Source organism: Bufo bufo, chromosome 4, assembly GCF_905171765.1.
Source record: "Bufo bufo chromosome 4, aBufBuf1.1, whole genome shotgun sequence".
NCBI lineage: Eukaryota > Metazoa > Chordata > Amphibia > Anura > Bufonidae > Bufo > Bufo bufo.
Window position 1 is genome coordinate 396235354 of NC_053392.1, and position 27316 is coordinate 396262669.

The following is a 27316-nucleotide window of genomic DNA, read 5'->3' on the forward strand; positions in this document are numbered from 1 at the left end:
GTTGCTTCAATGCATTTAGGGGCGTGGTCCTGGTCAAGACAATCTCCTGAATTCCAAACGAAATGTCAGAATGGGAAAGAAAGGTGATTTAAGCAATTTTGAGCGTGGCATGGTTGTTGGTGCCAGACGGGCCGGTCTGAGTATTTCACAATCTGCTCAGTTACTGGGATTTTCACGCACAACCATTTCTAGGGTTTACAAAGAATGGTGTGAAAAGGGAAAAACATCCAGTATGTGTCTGTCCTGTGGGCAAAAATGCCTTGTGGATGCTAGAGGTCAGAGGAGAATGGGCCGACTGATTCAAGCTGATAGAAGAGCAACGTTGACTGAAATAACCACTCGTTACAACCGAGGTATGCAGCAAAGCATTTGTGAAGCCACAACACGCTCAACCTTGAGGCGGATGGGCTACAACAGCAGAAGACCCCACCGGGTACCACTCATCTCCACTACAAATAGGAAAAAGAGGCTACAATTTGCACAAGCTCACCAAAATTGGACTGTTGAAGACTGGAAAAATGGTTTCTTGAACATGACAATGAGTTCACTGTACTAAAATGGCCCCACAGTCACCAGATCTCAACCCAATAGAGCATCTTTGGGATGTGGTGGAACGGGAGCTTCGTGCCCTTGATGTGCATCCCTCAAATCTCCATCAACTGCAAGATGCTATCCTATCAATATGGGCCAACATTTCTAAAGAATGCTATCAGAACCTTGTTGAATCAATGCCACGTAGAATTAAGGCAGTTCTGAAGGCAAAAGGGGGTCCAACACCGTATTAGTATGGTGTTCCTAATAATTCTTTAGGTGAGTGTATGTGTGTGTGTATGTGTGTGTGTGTGTGTGTATATATATATATATATATATATATATATATATATATATACTGAAGTCTAGATTCAGCTGTGATAGTCAAGGCTGATATCAAATTAAAGGATGCTTGACTGTAGTTCTCATCACATGATTTATTTTAAATAGCGCAAACTAAAACTTTGTGTAAATCTGCTTCCTCAGGTTCCCATGGTCTGTGACATTTGGTCAAAAGATCAGTAATCAATCATTGTGTTAGAAATGCAGTAATTGTACAAGTCAACTTTTTTTTTTGGTCAGTTGGTTTTGTTTTATTTTTGTCAATTTTTTGTACGCCATGGGGTTTTATGGTTAATCATTTGAGTAGACCAAACAGATTAGGGGTTTTCTTACATGTATTAATGTAGAACTAAGGGAGAAATCTGAATTTCCTGAGGAAATCCTGAACTGGGCGAGTAAAACTGTATGTATGCCTTTATTACGCACATACCTTTTACTGGTCGAAAAGCAGGAAACATTTTTTTTTTCTTACACCAAGTCTGTGTCGGAGTAGTACAAATGACTTTAGCCACCAGTACTTTAGTCATTTCCCATCCTATTTAAAGGCTGAAGAGAAGGAAACTGTAGGAAGGAAGGTCTAGTCATAATGGAATTGCAAATTAAAGCGTACCTCCCGTTTTATGTGTTGAAAGAGCAGATTTTGGCAAAGTAAGTCTGCCATATCATTGATTACTGGTTTGCAGCCCATACTGCATATTTGTGTAAACTCTTAAAGGGGTTGTACAGGGTTTTTTATTTATTTTTAATCCCTATACCCCATTCCCATATTCCCCCCCCCCCCGGTTGGTATGGTTTAAAAAAAATCCTGAACATACCGGTACTTTTTAGGGACCCTACCTGTCACATATCACTATTATGCGTCTTTTAAGGCGGCCTAATATTTAGTTTTATTTAATTAGAAAACATTCAACTTCTCTAGAGCACTCCAAGTCAGTACATACAGGGAAAGTAAGACAAGTGTGATATTTTTTAAAGTTGTGCACAAATGTCTAGGGAGGGGTGGGGGACACTGGTCACTGGTAGGGTTTCTTCAGGCTGAAGGATGTACTCTTTGGTGCAAAAATAATGAGATGTATCCTACATATTTTCAAGTGCTATAACTTAAAGTTTCTTGAAAAGCGTGAGCATTCCTGTGAACTCTAAAAACAGAAAGGCAACAAGACTCTTAATGGACAGTACAATAATTGAACATTTTTGTACTCCTTTGAAACAATAAGAAAGGATTTTGAGCTGTAAGATGAAATACTCATGCAAGCATTCTGTAATCTCAAAACGTTTCTTGATTTTTCTGATAGTGAGAAGGAAAAGCATCAGATGAACAAACAAAAATCACTGCTTTATGGTATAAAGGTGGAAGGCAGGGTGATAGGAAGCAGCGATCTAAAGCTAAAACAGATCTTGGTGTCACTCACTAAGCTGAACTGAATAGTTTTTTTCATTGGTTGAAATCAGGTACTATAGTAAATAAAATGCCGGTTCCTTGGCCACACAAAAAAGATAGAACATGTCCATTGTCCTATTCTTGTCCGTTTTGTGGACAAGAATAGGCGTTGTTGCAATGGGTCTGAGAAAAGTGCAGGATGCAGTCAGACTACATCTGTATTTTGCGGATCTACAATTTGTGCACTGCAAAACTGCCATGGTCATGTGAATAGGACCTAAATGTTGATATTTATGGTTGCATTTAGGCTATATCCTATAAGAATTTTAACTTCATTGTAGGTGTTCAACAGTTCAGCTGTTTTTCCGGTTTCGACTACCCATTTTCAGATACCCATTGAATTCTGTTTTAGGCCGCGTTCACATCTGTACTGTGAAATCTGGAATTCTGTTCCAGCAGATGAATGGACTGCCAGAGTTCACGGTATACGGCATAGCCAGATCCCACCATGCACCTCTGGATCCCCATTCACTATAATGGGATCCAGTGGCTTGCCGGCATACATACCGAATACAGTGACTGGATCAGAGTGCCAGAGTTCCCAACGCAGATGTGAACCTGGCCTTAACAGAAGGAGTCCCCTGCTCGGGACCCTCGTCTCTTGGTCATAGTAGAGAGTGGTAACAGAAATTGTGTCTTGCTCTGGAGGACCTGTCATGCATTACACAGGCAACCATTATTTGAATAGGCTTTGTGTAATGTGTAATCATGTCCCCTGTGCTGTCGCTGCAGGGTAAATGAAAGCCCATGGCCAGGTTTGTCCATAGGATACAGATGATTGATGGAGGTCCTAGAAGGGGGACACTTTTTGATAGCTTACTGTCAAAAGACCCAAATAGATATGCTTTGTTTTTTGAATGCAGTAGGAAAGGGAGCGATTCGATAGGTCTCTGTTATCATTCAGTTGTTTGCTGGACAGTTTTGCCTGTGGTATCCTTTGACATTTAAAGTTGTTTTCTAGGAACTAGGTATTCGTGATCTATCTTTAAAGGGGTTGCCCGGGATTGAGGACTTTGTTCCATTAGTACAAGACAGACATACATATAACATACATCCATGTCCTACCTTTTTTACATGTTTCTGAAGCCCCGTTTTCTTATAGGAAATTCTTTGCCGGAAGTGAAGTTTTCTTAGACTCAGTGACGTACCGGGTCCCTTGCAGGAGCGCTGAAGCCTCTTCTTCCGGCTGCTCAGGGAGCCCGGTGACGTCACTGGCACTGATGGGCGGGCTTTAGCGCTGCTCTAGCCAGTAAAACGGCTAGGGCAGCACTAAAGCCCGCCCATCAGAGTAAGTGACGTCACCGAACACACTGCCGGGCGGAAGCCTCCGCCCGGCAGTGTGTTTTTGTAAACAAAAGAGCCTTTGCCCTGCACGATTTAGCGCAGCGCAAAGGAGAGCATTGGAGCATGAACTGCTCCGATGCTCAAGTCAGGGGGGCTGCCTGGGTGAAAATAGAGGTTTGTCCGGGTTCAGCTCTGAACCCGGACAACCCCTTTAGGTTAGGTCATCACTATGAAATTAGTGAGGGTCCGGCTTCTTCTTTGGTGAACTTTCATTGGTTACATTCAGGAGAATGGGACTGAGCTGCAACACCTGGCACAGCCGCTCTACAATGTACGGTGCTATACAGTGAAGAGGCCACATTGCCCACCCATTCGCCACAGCCCCTCCAAACAGCTGATTAGTGGGGCTGCTGACCCTCACCACTCAGATGTTGATGACCTAACCTAAGAATAAATCTCCCTGAAAACCCCTTTTTGAAGTTCTTAGTCGTTCCATTTTAGCATTGTACATGGTTACACACCAGCACTCTCTTCTAAAACCCTGATTTTCTGGTGACGAGTTTTCTGTTGCAGTGTGAAACAATTGGTTCTTTCATTTGGCCTTCTTCAGTGCTATATCAGTCAATTACCTTTATGTCCTAGCACTCAGTATGACAAGTGTGGCAAATAATGTGTTAGATTACGAACCTAGGATCTGTTAATGGAGATGAATGTCCTCCCTAGTAGTCTTCTGCCCTCTGGCGCTCTATTAATGAACGCTGTGTATCCGTTGACCCTAGCCAGGCTCTTTAATGAAATGCTGGTGCTAGCAGGGATTCATTATGTATTATTGTAGCTGTCCAGTCTCATAGATGAATAAAAGTACAGGATTTCGAGCCATATGACATAGTGGGCACCCTGGCATATTAATACTGTCTGGGCAGAGGTTATCTTTTCATGCAGTTGGAGGTGAGTTATAAAATATTAACAAATGAAAATGATTTTCACAGATACTTGTTCCTGGGTCGGCATATGTAAATGGACATAGGAGGGTGCACAAATTTTTGCTCAGAAGGTTTTATTTTTTTTATTTTTCAAGTATTTGTGCAGTAGAAAATGGCACGTGCTTATATGCATTTTATTTGGCAGCCATTTTTCACATGCTCTACTCTACTCAATGGTTTTGCAAGTTGGAGCGTGTATGTACAACCTTTTCTAGTAAATTGCCAGCCATTTCATTACTTTCACATCCTGTTTGTATTATTTCAGTTTTGCTAGTTTGCATATTAGATAGTTTTTTGCACTTGTGTAAATAGTTTCACCGTCCAAACTGAATTGGAGGGATAATCTAAAGAGAAACTTCCAGGAAAGCTTTCCATTGTGACCATTCATTAGGGAGTTCCTTCTTTTGGACCAAAAAAAATTGATGTTTCTTAGCAGCACATGCTATGAACAGTGTTGAACTTGGGGCTGCACAGACAGACAGCAACATGGCTCCAGTTTTGAAGGGGACAGCCTATATGTGAATATTCTATGTCATTGTTGTTCGCAAAAAATGGTTGGATGATTTTCCAGATATAATTTTTGAAGTCACTCCATGTATCTACTTCATGACCTGGGTTGTTCCACAAAAAAATATTCTACAGTTTTCAAACCAGCACCTTGATCTGACTACTTTTGTAATTGCATGTAATTAAAAATTTAGCATAGCCACTTAATCAATAAAAGTTATCTGTATAGCGCCACCTGCTCTTTGTTCTTTTTTCTTATTTCTTTGACCGACTCACTGAGATGGCCGCACATGCTCAGTTTCATCCTTCAACTGTCTCCTGAGCTGTGATAGGCAGAGCTGAGACACGCCTCCTTATTTGAAGCAGAAAAGACACACCCCTGAGCTGTCAGCTTGAAATAAGTCTACCTGAGCAATAAATGATGATATCTCTGGATCCATGTGCGGTACAGGGCTGATTCTAGTTTTGTTAGAAAGAGATGGTCATGTACTATATGATATCTGATTTTCATTTTTTTTCACATTATCCATTGGATAACCCCTTTAAAGGGGTTGTGCAGCGCTAGTATATTGATGACCTATCCTCACAAGTATCTTCCAGCACCCCACTGATGAGCTGTTTAAGCTGCGGCGCTTGTGCGAGTGCTGCAGCTTTTTCACTGCTTAAAGGGAACCTGTCACCTGGAAAAGACAATTTACACTAATCACAGTACCTTAAAGTATCTCTCATAGTGTGCCCAAAGATGTATTCATATCTTCTTTCTGCGTTGTGCTGTCTCATAAAATCGACTTATAAAACTGTGTTTGGCACCTTTTTGAAGTCGTGCTGAAGTCACGGGGGCAGCAGCCTCCTTGACTCAATCGTCGGATAAGCCCGCCCCTATGCCGCTCCTCCGCATATTGATGGACATTTTTCCCTGTAGCCGTGACCGCGCTCTTCTCGCGCATGCGTTGTGCATGTCCTGCCACAGCATGATCCCGGCTACGGCTCCCTCCCTCCCTGGCATCTTCTTGTTCACTGCGCCTGCGCCGTTCCTATACAGCGCGCTCGCACCCATCGCTTCTCCCCTGCGGCGTGAGCGCGATCACTGTCTGCTTGCACTGCAGCGCAGGCGCAGTGAACATGCAGATGCCAGGGAGGGAGGGAGCCGTAGCCGGGATCGCGCTGCGGCAGGACGCGCACGGCGCATGCGCGAGAAGAGCGCGGTCATGGCTACAGGGAAAAATGTCCATCAATATGCGGAGGAGCGGCATAGGGGCGGGCTTATCCGACGGTTGAGTCAAGGAGGCCGCTGCCCCCGTGACTTCAGCACGACTTCAAAAAGGTGCCAAACACAGTTTTATAAGTCGATTTTATGAGACAGCACAATGCAGAAAGAAGGTATGAATACATCTTTGGGCACACTATGAGAGATACTTTAAGGTACTGTGATTAGTGTAAATTGTCTTTTCCAGGTGACAGTTTCCCTTTAACTCCACTCTGTCTAACTTGTAGCAGTGGTGTAATTGCTCATCCCTTTCAAGTAAATGGAACGAGCGGCTGTAATTAAACTGTACCACCTCTACAAAGAAGATGACGTTTAGGTAATTTTGAAGAGGAAGCAGCGCTCATACAATCAGCAAGGGTACCGGGAGACTGACCCCCGCCGATCTGATGCTTATGACCTATGATGAGGACAGGTCTTCAGTATAAAGCCATTGCACAACCCATTTGAGAAGAAATGTAGTATCTAAATGTATGCTACACTGAGCGGAGTTGTACATGTGGATTCAAGGCTTTTCACTCGAAACATCCACATGGCTTAAAGAATATGAATAAGCTGGAGATTTGACACTCGCATTGTTCCTTAAGTGGATTACTTGGGCTGTGCACTAACTACTCTGTGACCTTTGGAACCATTAACAGCTTTCTGAAAGCATAAGTTTAGGTGATAAGTGCTGCCTAGAGGGTGGATAAGAATCCAGCCATATAATCAGGAGCATGTGGCAGCTACATATTACTTCACTACCTAGCAAGATATTTTATGTTCAAAACTGTAGGAATAGTCCCTGTTTAAAGAGGAGAAGTAATATTACTTGTTAATTTTTTAATCGGGGACACAAAATTGCGGCATCTACGTGAAAAAGACCCAGTGTTCTGATATAACTTACCTTGTCTGTGTCTGTAATGTCATCTACTTAAAGGAAAAAAATGCACTCGCCTGCTCCCTGCTGCCCCTTTCTAGGGCCGAGAGTCCAGTTGAATTTGCGTGCCCTGGTGAAGTCATTCGCTGGCCTCAGTGGTGAACATATCCTTAAGTGGTGCCTGATCCAGCTATGATGTGCCACCTGGGACATGTCACCCCTGAGGCCAGTAAATGATTGCATGGCCCTGACCATAAGTTTACACTCTGGGGATCAGAAGCTACACAGAGATCAGACCCTGGGCACTGTAACAAAGCGGTGAGGAGCAGATGAGTATTTATTACTTTATGTAGACCACCTTTTGGGGAAATTAAAATTGGCTTGTGGTTGGAAAGCATCTTTGGAGCTTCCAGCTTAATATTGTGTAGGTCCCCTCATGCTGCCAAAACATGGTATGAAGAGGTATGAACTCAACAAGTCCCTAGAAACTAACCACTGTGTACCAGGAACCACAAGAACTGCTGTTTTGTAGATGCTGCCAACCAGCAGTCTAGCCTTCACAATTTGGCCCTTTTCAGCTTTACTCAGACCCTTATGGCTGCCCATTTTACCTGCTTTCAACACTTTCTCTTGCTGTATAATACATCCTACTCCTTGGCAGGTGCCATAGTCATGAGTTATTTTCCATTTCACCTATCAGTGGTTTAAATGTTACAGATGTTGCAGATCAGTCTATATTACAAAGTGTATTCAGCCATGGAGAAAGTTGCAATTCATAACTGAGGATCTCCTTTTTGTGGGTCCATTTATAAAATACTGTATGCTGGTTGAGAGTTTAATTTCCCCTCACTAACATTTTCTGTTTGCTGCTTATAGGATGGTTCACTGGGAAACATTGACGACCTTGCTGAACAGTACGCTGACTACTACAACACCTGCTTCACAGACGTGTGCGAGAGGATGGAGGAACTGCGCAAGCGCCATGTCTCCCAGGATCTTGATGAGGTAAGGCATCAGTTTACAGACATTGAAATGCTTTCAAAATGAACCTTAAGACAAGTTTCATTGGTAAGCCAAATGTTTTATGAGACGAAGCTGAGACACCTGTCAAAGGATCATCATGCCTATATAAGTCTGCACATTCTCTACTTTGAGAAGTACTGTATGGCTTTCCCTAAATGGAGAAATTGCACTCTATACCTTTTGCCCCCATAACCTCATTAACTCAACAATGTCCAGCAGGTAACTTAAATCTACCCATCCAAATTATATTTCTACATATATTTTTTCAGGATAAAGGCTGCAAGGATACTTTGGAGTATGGCTATTTGTGGACATTTGCTTCTATTACTGCTAGGCAAAGTAATCAACCCCTACTTTTTTGCACTTTAAAAGGTTTGCTTGCACTGTAATCTGTGCCAGGGGTAGGCAACCTCCGGCACTCCAGATGTTGTGAAAATACAACTCCCAGCATGCATACTTGCTGTGCACCTCCCAGAATTCTCATAGAAATGAATGGAGCACAACAGCTGGAGTGACGAAAGTTGCTGATCCCTGATCTATGCAGTTGTGTGCGCAAACTTAAATCAACCCATCCAAATTACACTTCTATGTGGATGCAGTCAGCATATATTTCAGGATTGGGCTACATGCACAGGACCGTATGTGTTTTGCGGTCCACAAAAAAAAAACGGAAGACCTCCGTATGCCATCCTTTTTTTTTTTTTTTTTGCAGATACATAGTAATAATGCCTAAAACGGACAAGAATAGAACATGTTGTATTTTTTTTTTGCGGGGCTACGGAATGGACATACGGATGCGGATAGCACATGGAGTGCTGTCCGCATTTTTCGCGAACAAATGGAGCGGAAATGGAAACAAACAACGTTCGGTGCATGTAGCCTAAGGCTTTTAAATGTGTGGGACAATTGTAGTGCCCTGGAGCAAGGGTTTCAGAGTATGTATATTTGTGGACCTTTTTCTCCTATTGCTTCTATGCAAAGTCATCAACACCTACTTAATTGCACTTTGAAGGGTTTGCTTGCACTATGATTTATGCGGTTGTGTGCACTTATTCTGTTTTATATTGTTAAACTGCATGTTATGTGTTTATTGTAATATATCCAGTTTATTTGCACTGTTATTGCACTGCATTTGCAGTGCACTGTGGAAAGGTTTAATGCCCCGCCAGATAATACTGAGAGATTTTGGTACTTAGCAGCCAAGTTTTGGAGGGACAAAAACAGATGCAGTGAACTTTGGACAGTCTGGTTTAGCTCTGTCAAAAAGTTTTTTACAACTGGAAACTGCTTGGACTAGTTTCACATATGCAGCAAGGTATCCATCAGGCTGTTCTGGCAGAGAACAGCCTGCTGGAGTTCAGGCAGTACCGGAATGCCTACTGACCCCATTAACTATAATGGGGTCCGGCGGAGATCGGCCGGATTAAAAACTCTGCCTGATGGATATCTTGCTGCATATGTGAAATTAGACTTAGTCATTCCCATTGACTTTTACTGAGGCACAATATAAATCTTTGACAGCTGAGAACTACAACATTGTTTCTGTTAGGCTTTGTTTCACCCCTCCCACTAGAAGGTTCTGGATGAGTTAGAAACTGTATAAAAGTAGAACATTCAGAGCCCCTAGTTGTCTGCCAGACTGCACAAGTGAGCAGAAGAAGACGCCGAGACGGGGAAACTCTGCCCGACAACTAAGCCACAGACTCTGGGCTTCCAGCCTTGTTGCCAGGGTACCAGCCTTCTGAGAGAAGTATAGCTAGCTCAAGCCCTTCCTTAGCACATAAATAACCCTCTTCAGCCAGTAAGGAGACTGGAGAAGCAAGCTCAGTGCATTGCCTCTATTATTTTGCTCTTCAGTTCAGTTTACTCCAAATTCTGGCTGCTGGACTTATTTCCCATTGGGGTGCACCACACCTTACCATCCCCTCCAGAGAGCAGCAACACGTGGTGATCCAGCGTAGTGTTGGAGCAACCTCAAACTCGACCACCGCACAATCAAACTACACTTTGTGATCCCGACTGTAGAGAAGTATTGGTTAGGCAGAGGTAAAAGTTCTTTTTTTGAAAATTGCACATATTGAAGTTAATTTGGACGATAGATTTTATGTATTGGAAGACAGAGTATATGGCACATTGTAATGCCCGTGTTCTCAGACCACTTCTGTGTTATCAGCAATGCGAAAACACACAGAGGAAGAGGTTTTAAAGCAGAATTTTCAGCTTTCCGAAGAGAAAGCAATTTGTGTAAATTGCTGACGACATTTAAATGTTCAAACATTAGGATTGTAATTAAGCTCCTGCTCGTCTAAGGGATGATTTGTTCTTACAACCTGTTCTGTTGCATTCACATTTGGATGCCGCAGATAGTGCCTCTGGCTGCCCGCTCTTCAGAGCAGAGAAACTTAGTTACAGATAAGTGATATAAAAGAAGTCTATAAATCAGGGCTGGCCAGGCCTGATTTATAGCTTGCTTCATAGAAGGAGGCAGCAGATCTGGGATGCGGCGGTATATGCTCTGCATTGTTCTGTATGCTGTGCCTATGGCGGATCTCTTCTTGATATATTTGCATCGTGGCAATATTTACTGTCTCAAACATTGTAAGGCAAATACATATAATGGGGATTAAGTTTGAGGTTGGACAGCAGAAAGTAGTTGCCATTTGGCGTACCCAGCACGTCCATTCCAATCAATGAACGGCCCACTTGATTCAATGAGTTGCATTGTTATGTTTCTTCTCCCCTGCCCCTGAGTGCTGAGTTCCCCTGCTGTTTACTGGGGTTCCCATCAGGCATAATGCCTTTTATACAAAGGAAATACGATAAGGTTAGGAACTTTATGACCAAGGGTGTAACCAAGATGGAAATTTTAAACAGCAACATAAATAGCAAAAATTTAAGGTACAGTATGTATAATAGCACCATTTCAGAAAACCCACGATCCACCATATTGTTGTTCTCCACATGAAGGTACAATGTTCCTCCACCACATGCACCACAAAAGCATCCTGCACAAGATGGAGTAGTGTGTGGATGAAAATATACAAATACATAAATCACTGCAAAAGGTGCACCACAATGATATGCAACTGACAATACTGGCTAATCCCTCAGGCTGATGATAAAAACTGAGACTTTAGCCTCAATTTGTATCAGACCTGTGAACACGGTCTGAAAGGTGCTAAGATCCAACTCAAAGCCAAGCTCCCACATACCTCCATAGTGAAGTCACTCAGGTAGTGGGAATGATGATAAGGCTGCAAGCCCCACCTATAACAGACCATGTGACGCAGGCTACCAGGTGTACTTGAATGTTACCAGCATTACGCAATGGCACATTCCATACATATAAAGAGAATTCACTAAAATAAAGTGGCCTAAATGAGAGGAAATACTCAAAAACCCCAAACACTGTAGCGTGTTTATAACCGAGGGAGCAATTCCTCTGCATGTGATCCTTTGCTAGCGGACCATATGCACCACAAAGGCATTCTACACAAGATGGAGTAGTGTGTGGATAAAAATATACAAATTAATAAATCATTGCAAAAGGTGCACCACACTGACAATACTGGCTAATCCCTCAGGCTGATGATAAAAACTGAGACTTTAGCCAATGTATTCCAGTCAGGAACACAATGGAGCCCTTTTTCAACACCGTCAAGGTATCTCAGTGTGGCATGGGTCCTACCACTAGACTACCTACGGTGTGTGAACACGGTCTGAGAGGTGCTAAGATCTAACTCACAGCATTGTTATTCTCCACATGAAGGTACAATGTTCCTCCACCTGATTGCTGCTGGACTTATTGAGTGACCGTCCGGTATATATTGAGGTACAGAATGATCCCAAGTGGGATATCAAGCGCTGCTTGGAAAACATCATCGGTGATGCTTTGGTGGAAGGCATCATCGATAAGGATGTTAGTGAATTTCTCTTGATTAAGCACCCTGTCACTCCTCTGTTTTATGTTCTCCCCAAAATTCACAAGAGCTTGGTCGATCCACCTGGCCGTCCGATTGTGTCGGGCAGGGGATCGATTTTTAGCAACATAGCCATATTTCTCGATAGAGTATTGCGTGTCCATGCCACCAGCGCCCCTTCCTACATCAGGGACACCAACCACTTTCTTTTGAAGTTAAGGGATTTGAGCTTACCCTCCCACCCTCTTCTCGTCAGTTTTGACGTGGTCTCACTGTACACCTCCATTGAACATACATTTGGATTAGATGTCGTCGATGTGACCCTGGCCGGCACCGGGCTCTCCCTGGGTGGCCGTAGGTTTGTCCTCCAGCTCCTAGAGGTGGTCCTGAGACGGAATTACTTCCGCTTTGGGGACACCTTTTACCAACAATTACGTGGTGTGGCCATGGGCTCGAACGTGGCACCCACGTATGCCAACATGTTTATGGCGGAGGTGGAGGACAAACTTATTTACAAGTCAACCTTCTTTTGGGGGGGCTCGGTGTTGGTGGCGCTACATCGACGACATCTTTGTAATTTGGGGTGGCTCGCATGATGAATTACAAGTATTTTTCCAGCACCTGAACAATATGGTACCTGGATTAGAGTTCACCATGACAGTCTCCCCAGTCACGTTGCAATTTCTGGATGTGATGGTACACCTTAGAGATGGGGTTATTGAGACAGATATTTTTCATAAACCCACAGATAGAAATAATTTACTGGAGTTTGACAGCAATCATCCACGACGGATGGTGGAGTCACTGCCCTGGAGCCAGCTGTTGAGAGTCAGACGGGTGGTGTCGGGGGATGAGCTGTTTGAGAGGAGAGTGGATGATATGGGGTAGAAATTCCTGGACAGGGGTTACCCACGCAAGTTAGTGGAGAGGATCTCACAAAGGGTGGGGGCTGTTGACCGCGAGTTCACGTTACAAGGAAAGAAGAGTGATAGGGTCCAGAAATGGATCCCTTTTGTTTCCACGTATGGATCCAACAGTGGAGACATAGCGCGTATCATACGCAAGGAGTGGCATATTCTACAGAAAGGGTTACCCGCGATAGTCGAATTTGAGAGTTTCCCCATGATGGCGTATAAAAGAGGTGCCAACCTACGCGATAAGTTGGTAAAGACAGAGGTTGGGGAGCCCTGGGGGGATGGACAGAGGTATCTGGCGCCAAGGAAGTTAGGGTGCTATCCGTGCCTTGGCTGTTGCAACTGCGGCAACATGGTGAAGGGAGATACCTTTGCCCATCCCTACAGTGGCAAAACTTATAAAATCAAAGATTTTTTTACATGTAGATTATGTGATATAGTATACATGATCACATGCCCTTGTGGTCTCATCTATATAGGTGAGACCACAATGGAAGCCCGTGAACGGATTAACTCCCACAAGAGTAATATCAGAAGGGCCCAAATTGACAAACCTGTGGCAAAACATTTCTTGGAACGTGGACACTCGGTCAACCAGCTTAGGTTCCGAATCATTGATTCAGTTGGCAAAATGAGACGTGGGGGAGACAAGGATCGGATCCTACGCAAAAAAGAGCTGAAGTGGATCTTTGAAATGAGGGCACTCCAGCCCTTTGGGATGAATCTGGATTTCCATGTGGGGAATGTGTAGGTGACCCTAGTGACATGTGGTGAAATCTGTAATCTGTATAGTGTTTTAAATTGATGACTAATTTCTTTAGGCACTTATGTTCACTGGTTTTTATTCCGGCCAACACTGCTTCATGATCCACGGGATTGAGGAATTGGCCCCCCTCTGCTATGATCGCCGGCCCGTTTATATGGGATAGCTGTACAGGCGACATGAACGAGGGTGGGCGGTCTTCTGCGCGTCCCTGGCAACAGAGCGCTGACGGGGTGGAGATTGGGAGGAGCTCCGACGTCACTGTGATCACATGGGCGTGTTAGCCTGTGATCATGTGACTAACGACAGACACGTGAGCGTATGGCCCCTCCTACCCGGACATGCACGCTAGATGCCGAGGGACGCGCTGGAAGCGTGCATCATGAAGGTATGTATGTGACCGGATCTTATGTGTTATATGGGTCTAGGCTCCGATATCACAAATGTGCACGTATATTTACACACCTGAGACATAATGAGCTGCCACATGAATAGGTAATTGGCCACGACCGCGAATGTGGGAGTGGCTAATGGTTCTTAAACAGGATCTTTTGTATTATACTTGGTGTTTGATAAAGGCTATGTGTTAGCCGAAACGTAACAACCTTTTGCACGTTGATTCACTTAAGCGGCTCCCAATAAAGGGATATTGTGTACTGGACATGCTGCCTCCATCATCATTTATTGGACCCTCCACCTGATTGGGCCCTCCCAACCTCTGGGACCCATTGCAAGTTCCATGGCTGCTTTGGCTGTAGTTACACCCATGGTTCTGACAGATCCCACCCCACTTTAATAATGGTACATCATTTTATCTTCTTGACTTGCTGTATTTATTGCTAGACTCTTACTTTCATTGTTGGTCTTGAGGCTATGGATATATGTATTTAGCTCCATCCAGACGGTGTAGACAACTAACCAGTCACCATGTAAGGACACAGGATTACTGCTATTTACAGTGTGCAGTGTTGATCTGATGATCTGCCCATACACCAGTTGGGGATCTTTCCTTTGTAGATTGCTTACCCTTAGAGTAAAATGTATAACAGGTTGAACTTGACAGACATATGTATTTTTGTAGCCCACTGTGTGTGTATTTGTGTTATAACTAAAGCTGGCCATACCCATTAGATTAAAGGGCCTCTGTCACCCCTAAAACACATTTTTCATTTTTTGGCATATTAAAATCCTTATTGAACGACTATTCCCTATATAGGGATCTTACCTTGGTCTGTGGCTTTGTATTATTAAAAATCGATCTTTTAAAATATGCAAATTACTTCACTACCAGCAAGTAGGGCGTTTACTTGCTGGTAGCCGCCGCAAAAAACCGCCCCCTCCTCCTGTTGATTGACAGGGCCAGCAAGCGCTCTCCTCCTCCGGCTGGCCCTGTCAGCATTTCAAATCCAGCGCCTGTCTTCATTCGGCGCAGGCGCTCTGAGAGAAGGACGCTCGCCTCCTCAGCACTCCCTCAGTGCGCCTGCGCCGATGACGTCACCGAAAGAGAAGACGTCATCGGCGCAGGCGCACTGAGGGAGTGCTGAGGAGGCGAGCGTCCTTCTCTCAGAGCGCCTGCGCCGAATGTTATCAAATAATATTTAATTCAACCCATGGAAAGAAGATGCTTTGCTCTTAACTTACCCCTCCACCATTTCTTCTACCCCCTGTTGAAGTCACGGTATGTCTCCAGTGATGATTTTGGCACTTCCCGTGACATACTTTTCTAGATGCTGTCCATGCAATGTGTAGGCATCATCATGGATGTCATGCTGTCTTCATAGTATTAAAACTTGCGGGCCATGCATAGCTAACTCTGGACAGGTATACCAGGTTTTAAAACCCACCTGGAAACCTGAAACTGACATAAAGGCCCCTGGGACGATGATTCTCATCGCCCGAAAAAGGGGAATAAATATGCAACATTAGTGACAAGGTGAGCTGATAAAAAAGGCATTATGGCACTGGAGAACCCCTGAAATGTTGATCCTGCTGGCCAACCATGTAATGTGTCCTAACTTTCTCCCATTCAATATGCCTGATCCTTTTGTTCTCAGGTATTTAAGTTTGCCCCTCTCCGACCATGCATGTATATGGAGTGTTGGGGGGTATAACTGGTTGACCACTGTCTAAAGAGGATAAAAGTAAATGTTAGTAACTTAGAGACTGATAGAAGGCAGTGGCTGATGGAGGACATGTGGCAGTAAATGGAATATTTGTTTAGCACATACCTCATTGTAGTGGTGACGTTTTCTTCTTCTACGTAACCCTGGAACAATTAGTGTCTTCTGTCAGTGTGGAGGCTTTCTTCCTGCCAGTTGATTGCTAATATGCTCAGTGCCAAATGCTGCTTGTTATGCTGTAATGTAATTTTCTCAGCGGGAGTTACATTTTTATTTACACTTCCATATTTATTGGAAGCTATTACTGTTCACTTTAGTACATCAGCACCAACTAGAATTGCTCTGTTGGTTTTTGCCTACCGATGCTTTTGTTAGCTTTGCAAGGCATGAATTCCATCTAATTGTGCTGTATTTTCTTCCCTAGCAATTGTAAAGTTATGTACTAGTTGTGGTTTTCAGCATCGCACGGGTGAGAATGGGAGAAATGGCTAAATTACCATTTTTATATGAAAGCAGATAAAAGCTTTTAAAGCGGTTGTCCAGCCCTTTACAAGTGATTGCCTATCCCCTGATCGGCAGAGCTGTCCTACAGTAGGTCCGGTGCCGGAACTACAGAGCACCATCCGTTGGGCAGTGGATGAACCTAGTTACAGCATAACAGACAGAGCTGTGTAGTTCTGCATGCATCAGATTAACAGAGAGGGCGTGTCAGACCTCCGAAGATCAGATGGCTAAACGCCATAGACGTTAGATAGTTGTTGGGTAAGTGATAATGCACCTGACAACTATCTCCCCTGACTGCACGGTCAGTCCCGGCAGAACATATATGAGAATTCAGTAGAGCACAAGGTAATGAGGAGCTCCTGCTGGGCATCTCTTGTGCTGAGACCTGTCAGCCCCCATATTCATTAGATTACGTGCACATCCTTGACGTCATGTAGGCCAGCGCTGGCAATATACTTCAGGTAGCTGTCAGCCCAAAGCTCGTTCACAGCTATCTTTTTTGACCCCCGTACACAAGCACACCCAGGCTTTGCCATGCATGTCCCCATACACATATTAGATACCCGTTAGCCCCCCTCCCCCTCATAAACAAGTATGCTGAGCTTACATGTGTTCTGAATAATGAGAAGGAAGTAAGCTGCTATCAGACAGCTCTGGCGGCTGCATATCTCCCCTAGAACAAAAGAGATGGCCACTTTGAAATCCAACAGCCCAATCTGTATCTCCCCCGAAATCTGCAGTCTGGGGATGGCTGGGAGGTCCCCATACACATTAGATGGTTGGCCGATCCCAGCAAAATCAGTGGATGCCAATTGTATGTTTCCATTGTTTTTAGGGGGTACTTAATCAGTGTGAGGAGACTTATAGGACATACATGATCCTCTGGAGTTCTGGGAAGAAAAGGATGCAATTGGCAATTACCCCGGAACAGCTGTCTGCAGAAGAGGTGCTGGCTTATTTAATATCTGAGTCATGTCTCAAGACCCTTTTAAAGGGTTGACCATTTATTTATAGGATAGCTACCTTACATCTGGTGGCATTAGAGGCAGAGCTAGTTAAGAGCTCATTTGCGTCCCTTTCTTCCCAGGCAGGGGCTTTTTTTTACCACACGTGGGATGCTATTACTAAAATATAGCTAAGAAGCAGGGGCGGATCTTAAAGTCGCCCTGGGAAAAAAAAACTAAAAGTGGCCCCATGTTGTAGGTGGGTCCAAATTGACAGAAGATGGGACAAAACAAGTAGGCAGGGACAACAGAAGTAGAAGGGGCCTACAATACAGTAGTGCAACACAGAATACCACCCCAGCATAACCAAATACCACAAGGCAGCACAAAATACTGCGCCCCAACTGTCATGAGGACGGTAATAAAGTTGAGTTCATGAGGGCACCTGTGGTCGTTGAGCATCAGATCATTATGTACCTGGCCTGCGGCCATCCAGATGGCTTCAGTGGCCCCTGGGCATCGGCCATCCGGGAAATTTCCCTGTAGGGTCTATGGCCAATCCGCCCCTGCTAAGAAGCCAGGGAGTGCAGCCATATTTGCAGGTTAAACTCAAGCTAAACATAATGTCATTACAGTTTGGTTTATGCGGTCAGTCATATCAGTCAGGCGGATTTTCTGTTTCCCTGCATAGAAGAAAATGGAGCCCAACACATCCATATTTCCTATATGAGGCAAGTATGGCTCCTGAATAGGGAAAACACCCAATATTCTCTATTTTAGTCGATAGAGAGTAGTCATGCGACTCATGCATGTCTAATCCCACCTCCTTTCTAGTCTGTACAGCGGTGTACACAGGACCCTCATCCTAGTGATCGCCCCCTGATCATGAGATAATACGGGATTGTTAGGCTTGGCAGCATGGCGAGCTCTCGTCAGCGTATAGATGCTGTTATTCTATCAGTATGTGATGAGAACATGGTCTGAATGCGCACTTACACAGCAGGGGGCCTTCAGCTACAGATCCAGCGGTTCTACACAGCACGAGCTCCTCCAATTTACAGCAATCAGCGCTAGTCGTACATTTCTGCCAGCTCTTCAGCAACCCCGCGTTTAAAATGAATTTTAATGTGCTATCTGTGATGCATAGGTAACACTTGCCGCAGTGGACTCATGGCAGATTGTAATCTTGGAGACGTTTGCTTCTCGTGCCTGGTCCGAGGAAAGCTTCATACCATTTGCTGTTTACTGTCTGGAAAAGTATTCCATGTGCAGGGCTCACAGCAAGGGTCCATCCTTCACAATTCTGACCATGTGAAGGTCTAAACCATCAAAGCTTCTGCTAGGAACACTTGCTGTCAGGGAATATAAACACTTTTGGTTACATCCAGAAGCTGGAAACCAGTCCTGATCACATCTGACTGAAAGGTTTGGGGCTCGTTAAGTAGCCAGCCTTTTACAATGAACCTCCTGACGAAGCTGAGGCGAAACGCGCGTTGGGGTTTCCAGCCTGTCCTGTGCCTGTTGTCTCTGCCCTCCATCATGTCTCTTGGTATGTTATGATTTTGCACCAGGTGCCTATGGGCGAGGTTTGCTTATAGCCGTTATTAGATGGTTTGGTGTATGGGGACTTATTTATTTGAGTACTTCAGATAGATACTATTTTACTTTTTGCTGCCATTTGTGTATCATTAAAGGCCCTACACCTATATACTCGCTTAGCGGCTATGCAATGGAGCGATGATCACAGTTATTTTTAGTGGTTAGCACCTGACACCACTTACCTGTGAATCACCCCATTGCATACTATACATACATCTGACATGTGTTCCACCTTTTTGGCGGGTTACTGAGACACTGGCCCTGCGGCTTCTGTTCCCAGGGAGGAAATTAACCAGCCAAGTTGAATTTTGCCCAGCATTAGGCTACATTCACATGACCGTATTTTTGGTGCACATCCAATTTGCATTTTTTGAGGATCACGCACGGACCCATTCATTTATGGGGCCACACAAAGTGTAGAGAACTCATCAATGCGGCTGCGGTGACTAAATTTCAGTCATCTTCTAAGAACTTTCCTTACATGACATACTTTAAAGAAGTGAATGCAACAAAACCACCAAACTTGTTCTCTTTTCCGTGTACATAGGGTCTGAGCTGACTGTCTCTTCTCTATTCTCCCTTCTGCTTTGTGAATTTTTTTCCAGACAGACTCGAGAGCTAGACAGGAGAAGCTAAATTATGGGGATCCGAGGAGGAACCAGTTTTCTCATACAGTAGTCACTGACTAATGCAATTTATTGTCTTTTTAAGGAAGGGTCATAAAGAACTCTTTTCTAGGAGTGGCGAGGCTAAGATGTCGGTACAGGTTGTGCCTCCTTTATTGTAATACTTTGGGGTTGAGTAAGTTAAAATAATTTCGTAATGTCACCATGACAGTATAAAAAATTATGCCAGGCTTCTCTGGAATGGTCCTGGCATGCAACAAGCGGGATCTCCCTGCACTGGACAGAAAAGTGCAGCAGCACGTCCCTTGTTTCCACAGGGCAATGCGCTACTGGTGAAGCATCAATAATGCGATTACCCAACAAACTACCATTTTGCTTGATTGTGAATGGCAGGACCTTTACATGGGCTAAGTAACAGGAACAAGCGTTTGTAGGAATGTTAGTTCCCGATAATCGGCCCAATCCGTGGACAGTGTAAAATGACCCTTAGACAACAGGAGAAACTATGAAGCTTTATAAGAGGAGCCGTAGTAATCTCTAATCCCCATACTGTGGAGGTGATTGCTGCATGTACATGCCGCTCTTCACCTCACCAACAAGCAGGCAGTATCGGGAAGAACGCTTCCTTTCTGACAATCGACTATTCACTTAAAGGGGTTTTCCCGGAATTTAGAAAATTACAATTCTTAAATATTACTTTATTATAAATATGTTCCCAAATACCTTTCATTAGTTATAATGGCTTGTTTTTTCTGGGGAGAAATAATCAGGGGCAATAAAATGTCCGTCATCCTATTATTACACACAAAACCTGTCCTAATCAAACAGGAGGAGAATTTTCTTCACAACACTGAGCAAAAGAGCTGCCTCACCTTTCCTCTCTGCTCTACTTGTCAGGGATTATGATCCTGAATACAGATAAGATCTTCAGCTGAATCTCTGTAGAAATGAAGTTCATGAGGAGACATGAAGTACAGAGAGGACAGACAGTGTTAATGTGGGGCTGTGGTAATGGAGACTGCATACAAAAGCTGCTGCTCATTATACACATCCCCACCTCCTCTCTGTTCTTCATGTCTCTGCATGAGTTCTATTCCTACAGAGATTCAGCTGAAGATCATATTAAATTGTATTCAGAATCATAATCTCTGACAAGTAAGTGAGGAGGATGAGGCAGCTCTTTACCTCAGTGTGGTGAAGTAACTTGTCCTGCTGTGTGAGGTTGGATCTCCTTAGTGAAAATGTGCTTATTACCCTCCCTGAATTATATTCTGTGGAATGCACCGTCAATAATCCCCCAAAAAATATTCAAAATAATTGCCAGTCTTTTAATGGATTTGATATGGCGAGGGAAAAAACCAAGGATAAAAGCACAAATATTGTATATTCATGAGAGGGAGGGGTGACTATCAGTCCCAGACTTGGAACTATATTTTATTTCCGGCCATATAAAAAACATGATAACGTGGAGTAACACGCAAAGATATAAGTCCATGATAGTAGGGATTAATGCGAGGTTGGAGAACTGTACTATCTTTCAGCACATAGAAGCAGGTGTGTTGGCACAACAGGGAAGTAGAAAGACACCGCTGTTTGAGCTGATGGAAAAGGTTTGGAAGGAAGCAAGGGCCTTCTCGACCCAGGCTGGACTACATGCTGACACCATACTGTGGCATAATACCCATTTAATAGAATTAAAAGAAATTGAACAAGAGGTTTGGTGGAGGCATGGAGTCTATAAACTGGGCCAGGTATGGAGGCAGGGCGATATAATATATGAAGATCTTAAAAAGGAGTATGGTCTGGGTAATACAGAACTGTGGTTTTTCCACTTACAAATAAAACAAGTATTGAGAAAGCTGCTGGGGCGGGGTACATTGATATCTACCCTTCCGCAGCCGTTAGCTGACATTTCTGGTTTAAAAACAGGGGGGAAATTAGTCTCTAAAATATACCAATGTCTGTTAAAACAAAAGACTAAGAGGATAGCAGTAAACAGCTTAATGTATAAATGGCAAGATGCCATAATCCCCAGCGAGAAGAATTCTGGGATTTGGCTATACAGGGGAAAAATAGAATTTCAAAGAACTTTCCCATAGAATTACCCAATTCAACATACTATATCGCCTTTATTATTCCCCCAAGTTTTTAATGAAGTGTTACAAACCCAAAGTCTTCAGATGTTTAAAGTGCGGGGAGATAGGGGTGGATGATATTCACATACTCTGGACATGTCTGAAGATCCAGGAGTTCTGGAGAAAAGTCAGAGATAGAATAGAGCAATACCATCAAAGTCCCTAGCCAATTCGAGATATGTATACTGGGAGTGATGGAGAAAATGGATATCTCTCAACATCGAGAAATAGCTTCCAAATTACTTTTTCAAGCTAGGAGGTGTATTATCCGATATTGGGGAGGTAGTGCTGTACCCACGATCATGGAATGGGAGAATTTGGTTAGATTTTCATTGGTTTGTGAGGAAGCTTATCTGGTAAACAATAAGAAAAAATATAGATTCTCTAGAATATGGCAGAAATGGGAGAGGATGACTAGAGTGTGTTGTTTTTTTTTTTTTAAAGCGGCCAACGAATAAGGGGGGCGGGTGGGATGATGGGATGTAAGTCTTATTAAATGATATTAAATTAAATGTTTGTAAAAATGAATTTGTATGTTAAAAAACAATAAATATTAAATAAAAAATAAAAAAATAATAAAAAACTTGTCCTGATGTCTGATTAGGACGGCGGCCATTTTACTTCTCCTAATGATTGCTCCCTAGACAAAACAAGCCATTATAACTAATGAAAGGTATTTGGGAATATATTTATAATTTAAGTATTTTCATTTTCTTAATTCCCGGAGAACCCCTTTAAGTAGAAGGCCTATCGGTGTGAATGAGGTCTCACTATAGTATATAGTATGTGTAGTCTGTATTCGCCTCTGCAAGCTAGTTAATTATAGTTCTTGGTTTTTGTGTGTTTTCTTATCATCTGCAGGCAGCATTTTAAGACTGGTATATCTTTCACTAAATATAAAAGTCTTTGTTAATTCAGGTAAAAAAATTGTTAAGCTGTTCTGTGCATATATAACCTGTCTTATAGAGAGGCGTAATGTAATCTATTCTGAAGTGTACCTTTTATATTGACTGAAATGTAAGCAGATTTGATCCGGTGAACAGGAAGGAAATATCTGCGGAATAAGTAAGTGCTATAAACCGCTGTGTAAAGGAGTCATGCTGTCTTCTTGTGATTCACCAGATCTGTCCAGAGCGATCCCAGATGAAGGCGTACAGCACGTTCTTAAGATTATCCTGCACAATGTATAGCCATTGGCCCAGTTAGTATTTGGGGTACGTTATAGAATTTACACCATGAGATGAATTAGATGTGTCACATAGTGATTATAATGATAAGATACCTGCAGCCGGTATATTCGGTGCCATAGTTCACATATCTAGTACAGTATATAAATAAAGTGGTATCGATAAGTCACTTTTCTGTCTCTGTGAACAATTAGTGCACAGAGCGGCTGCTAGATACCTGAAGGATGACGGCTGCCTCGATCCGAATAAACATGCATATGTGTATAAAGATAGTTACGGTACCAGCGCTGGGATGAAAGAAGTGGAACGCAAAAAATATATAAAATAGCTAATACCTGTCCTGATGGATGGCTGCTCGAAGCTGCTGTGGTGCAGAGAGATTCTTCAAACCATCGATGATGCAGGGCAGGTTGCAGTGCTTCTTGCTCGACTTCGAAAAAAGCGCGCGCAGCTCCGGCCGGTAGCTGGCGTGCGCATGAAGGAGCGTGTTGGTAAGGGATTCCGGAGTGTGACGTCACACCTGTCCTACGGAAACTGCAAAGGACCAAAAAAAACAATCAACAAACAAAACAACGAAGCCTACGAAATCCCTTACCAACACGCACCTTCGTGCGCACGCCAGCTACCGGCTGGAGCTGCGCGCGCTTTTTTCGAAGTCGAGCAAGAAGCACTGCAACCTGCCCTGCATCATCGATGGTTTGAAGAATCTCTCTGCACCACAGCAGCTTCGAGCAGCCATCCATCGGGACAGGTATTAGCTATTTTATATATTTTTTGCGCTCCACTTCTTTCCATCCCAGCGCTGGTACCGTAATTATCTTTATACACATATCTTGTACAGTACCTTGGGAAGCTCCAGTAGGAGTTCAGGGTGGCTCATGGGTGCCTAATGAATGAGCCCAGTCTGAATGTAGGCGCTGAAGACCTTACTGATGTGTCAGGCAGCATTGTATAAGATAACAAATTGGAAACTGTCCTATTGTGTACATAGTAATGGATTTAGTTATAGGAGATTCATGGTTGTACAGACTGTGTATACGGATTTTACCTAATTCTCTGGAATGCTGCTTAGGAGATTATGTCCTTTCCTTCCGCTGCTTCTTTTCCTACTTTTCATGTAGCTTTTTCATTATGTTACATACGGTGGATAGGTGATAGATGAGATATATAGATATTATGCTGTTTATTATCTTTATGGTTGTGTGACATCTTTTTACTTCACGTGCCCCAAGAGCACTGCTCGGAGCCACATCGGTATGTAGGTACACAGTCATTGGTTATGGATCATGGCCTTTTCTCCCTTGATGCTTGAGTATGGATGATGAGGATGGAATCCCTGCTTTCTGACCACTGTAAAAGATTTAACGTTGTAGTATGTGAGACAGTAGTGATGAAAAAATCTGCCCAATGTAGAAACATAAGTATAGAATTTCTCCTAAACTCCAGATCCAATAGAGGCACTCATGTCCTTTTGTTCTCTGTTCAAAATTGATACACGCAATGAAGCTTCAGAAGATGATTGCATTTCCTTCATGCATTAAAATTCATGACATGGGCTTGTCTCTCCTTGAAAGCTCGGAACGGGTTGTTACATTTTCGGTTCCCTTTGATATTGCGATTATCAGCATATGAGCTGTATTAAAAAAATTAAAAAAAAATTAAATAAAAAGTCCCTAAACTGATTTCAATTGTTGTCACCACAACAGATCAGCCAATACGATTTTTCTGATCTAACAGGGTGATCTGCCACAAATGTAAATGACATTGCTACAAATGTTTGTGTCTCTCACTGATCTTTGACTAAATAGCGTTTTTTGTATATTGAAATCCTGATGAAAATCGGACATCATTCCGTACATGACAATCTCTTTCTAACAAAGCTAGAACCAGACCTGTACCTCACATGGATCCAGAGATCTCCCCATTCATTGCTCTAATTTCTTTACTAGATTAAACTTTACTTTATCAGGGGACATGTCCTTTCTGTTGCAGCTCTTTCCCTGCAACCACCTCAGCTTCTAACAAAACATATGGCTAGTGGCAGTTGAAGATTTATGGCTTGTTACCACGACCGTTTGTATTTTGCGGTCTGCAAAAAACTGATCCGCAAAAAATACGGATGACGTCAATATGCATTCCGTATTTTGCAGAACGGAACAGCTGGCCCCTAATAGAACAGTACTATCCTTGTCCGTAATGCGGACAATAATAGGACATGTTCTATTGAAATACGGACATATGGAAACGGAATGCACTCGGAGTACCTTCCATTTTTTTTGTGGACCCATTGAAATGAATGGTTCCATATACGGTCTGCAAAAAGACCCGGAATGAACACGGAAAGAAAATAAGTTTGTGTGCATGAGCCCTTAAACTGAACTTGTGTGACTGCCTCAGTGAGGTGGATGGAGAAATAAGGGAAAAAAAACAAACAGCAGGTGGCATTATACAGATGCATTTTATTGAATAGCTCAGTGGCTTTAATACTTTTTTTTATTTACATGCAATTGCAAAAATATTCTGATCTATTGCTGGTTTGAAAAGTATGGACATGGGACGACCCCTTTAAATAGTTTGTCTAGCATTAGCAAAACATGGCTGATTTCCTCCAAAAACAGCGTTACACCTGTCTACAAGTTCACATAATGTGGCTTTATTATTTGGGAGTGTAGGCTGTTGCCATATTTCTAGGGTAGTTAAAGGGAGTCTGTCAGCAGTTTTGACCATGCTTAACTGTTGACAGCACTAGGTTAAGCCTGGACCGAGCAGTACAAGCATACTGTTGTGAAGCTTTTCTCATCTGGAGTAGTGTGACTATGAAGTTTTATTCTGCAGATTCTGCTATATAAGTGCACTGCAGGTGGAGCTTCACTGTGAAGTGCTCTCTGTATTGAGCTGCTTCTCACCCCCTCCCCACTGTTCTGAGTAACAGCTGTAGTGGTCTTCTGGTTGGATACTATAGGGAGGGGCTGAGAAGTAGCTGCATAGTATACACTCACCTAAATAATTATTAGGAACACCCGTTCTATTTCTCATTAATGCAATTATCTAGTCAATCAATCACATGGAAGTTGCTTCAATGCATTTAGGGGGGTGGTCCTGGTCAAGACAATCTCCTGAACTCCAAACTGAATGTCAGAATGGGAAAGAAAGGTGATTTAAGCAATTTTGAGTGTGGCATGGTTGTTGGTGCCAGACGGGCCGGTCTGAGTATTTCACAATCTGCTCAGTTACTGGGATTTTCACGCACAACCATTTCTAGGGCTTACAAAGAATGGTGTGAAAAGGGAAAAACATCCAGTATGCGGCAGTCCTGTGGGCGAAAATGCCTTGTGGATGCTAGAGGTCAGAGGAGAATGGGCCGACTGATTCAAGCTGATAGAAGAGCAACGTTGACTGAAATAACCACTCGTTACAACCGAGGTATGCAGCAAAGCATTTGTGAAGCCACAACACGCACAACCTTGAGGCGGATGGGCTACAACAGCAGAAGACCCCACCAGGTACCACTCATCTCCACTACAAATAGGAAAAAGAGGCTACAATTTGCACAAGCTCACCAAAATTGGACTGTTGAAGACTGGAAAAATGTTGCCTGGTCTGATGAGTCTCGATTTCTGTTGAGACATTCAAATGGTAGAGTCCGAATTTGGCGTAAACAGAATGAGAACATGTATCCATCCTCTGATGGCTACTTCCAGCAGGATAATGCACCATGTCACAAAGCTCGAATCATTTCAAATTGGTTTCTTGAACATGACAATGAGTTCACTGTACTAAAATGGCCCCCACAGTCACCAGATCTCAACCCAATAGAGCATCTTTGGGATGTGGTGGAATGGGAGCTTCGTGCCCTGGATGTGCATCCCTCAAATCTCCATCAACTGCAAGATGCTATCCTATCAATATGGGCCAAAGAATGCTATCAGCACCTTGTTGAATCAATGCCACGTAGAATTAAGGCAGTTCTGAAGGCAAAAGGGGGTCCAACACCGTATTAGTATGGTGTTCCTAATAATTCTTTAGGTGAGTGTAATTCAGAGTGAAGCACCCCCTCCACTGTACTTGCAGGAGCAGAGTCTGGCAGAATAGAACTTTATATTCACACTACTCCTCATAATAACATCTCCACAAAGGCTGTTTGTACTGCGCTCTACCTAGTGTTTAGTGTTTAGCATGCCTCTGCCTTCTAAGCATCCATATTCAAGATTTCCCTGCTCCACAGTAACTGGGAGAAGAAATTGAACACAATGCCATGTATGATAAGCACCTTATCATATACCTAATGAGTTTTGAGGTTCACTTCACACCCCCTAAAATGTTGTGAAACTGGAGCGTTGTTAATATTACAGTCATCCGCTTCTCTTTGT

At 43.3% G+C, this 27316-nt stretch overlaps 1 protein-coding gene across 5 annotated transcripts in view; it reads left to right on the forward strand.

Moving 5' to 3' along the window:
- The window catches only part of SASH1 (SAM and SH3 domain containing 1), a 377873-nt gene that overhangs the window by 165937 nt on the left and 184620 nt on the right, over positions 1-27316 (forward strand). For all 5 annotated transcript variants that reach the window (XM_040429262.1, XM_040429260.1, XM_040429259.1 and 2 more), the window contains exon 2: positions 8088-8216. In XM_040429262.1, the coding sequence (XP_040285196.1) occupies positions 8172-8216 (45 nt within the window). In that variant the 5' untranslated portion in view covers positions 8088-8171. The remainder of the gene's footprint in view (positions 1-8087; positions 8217-27316) is intronic.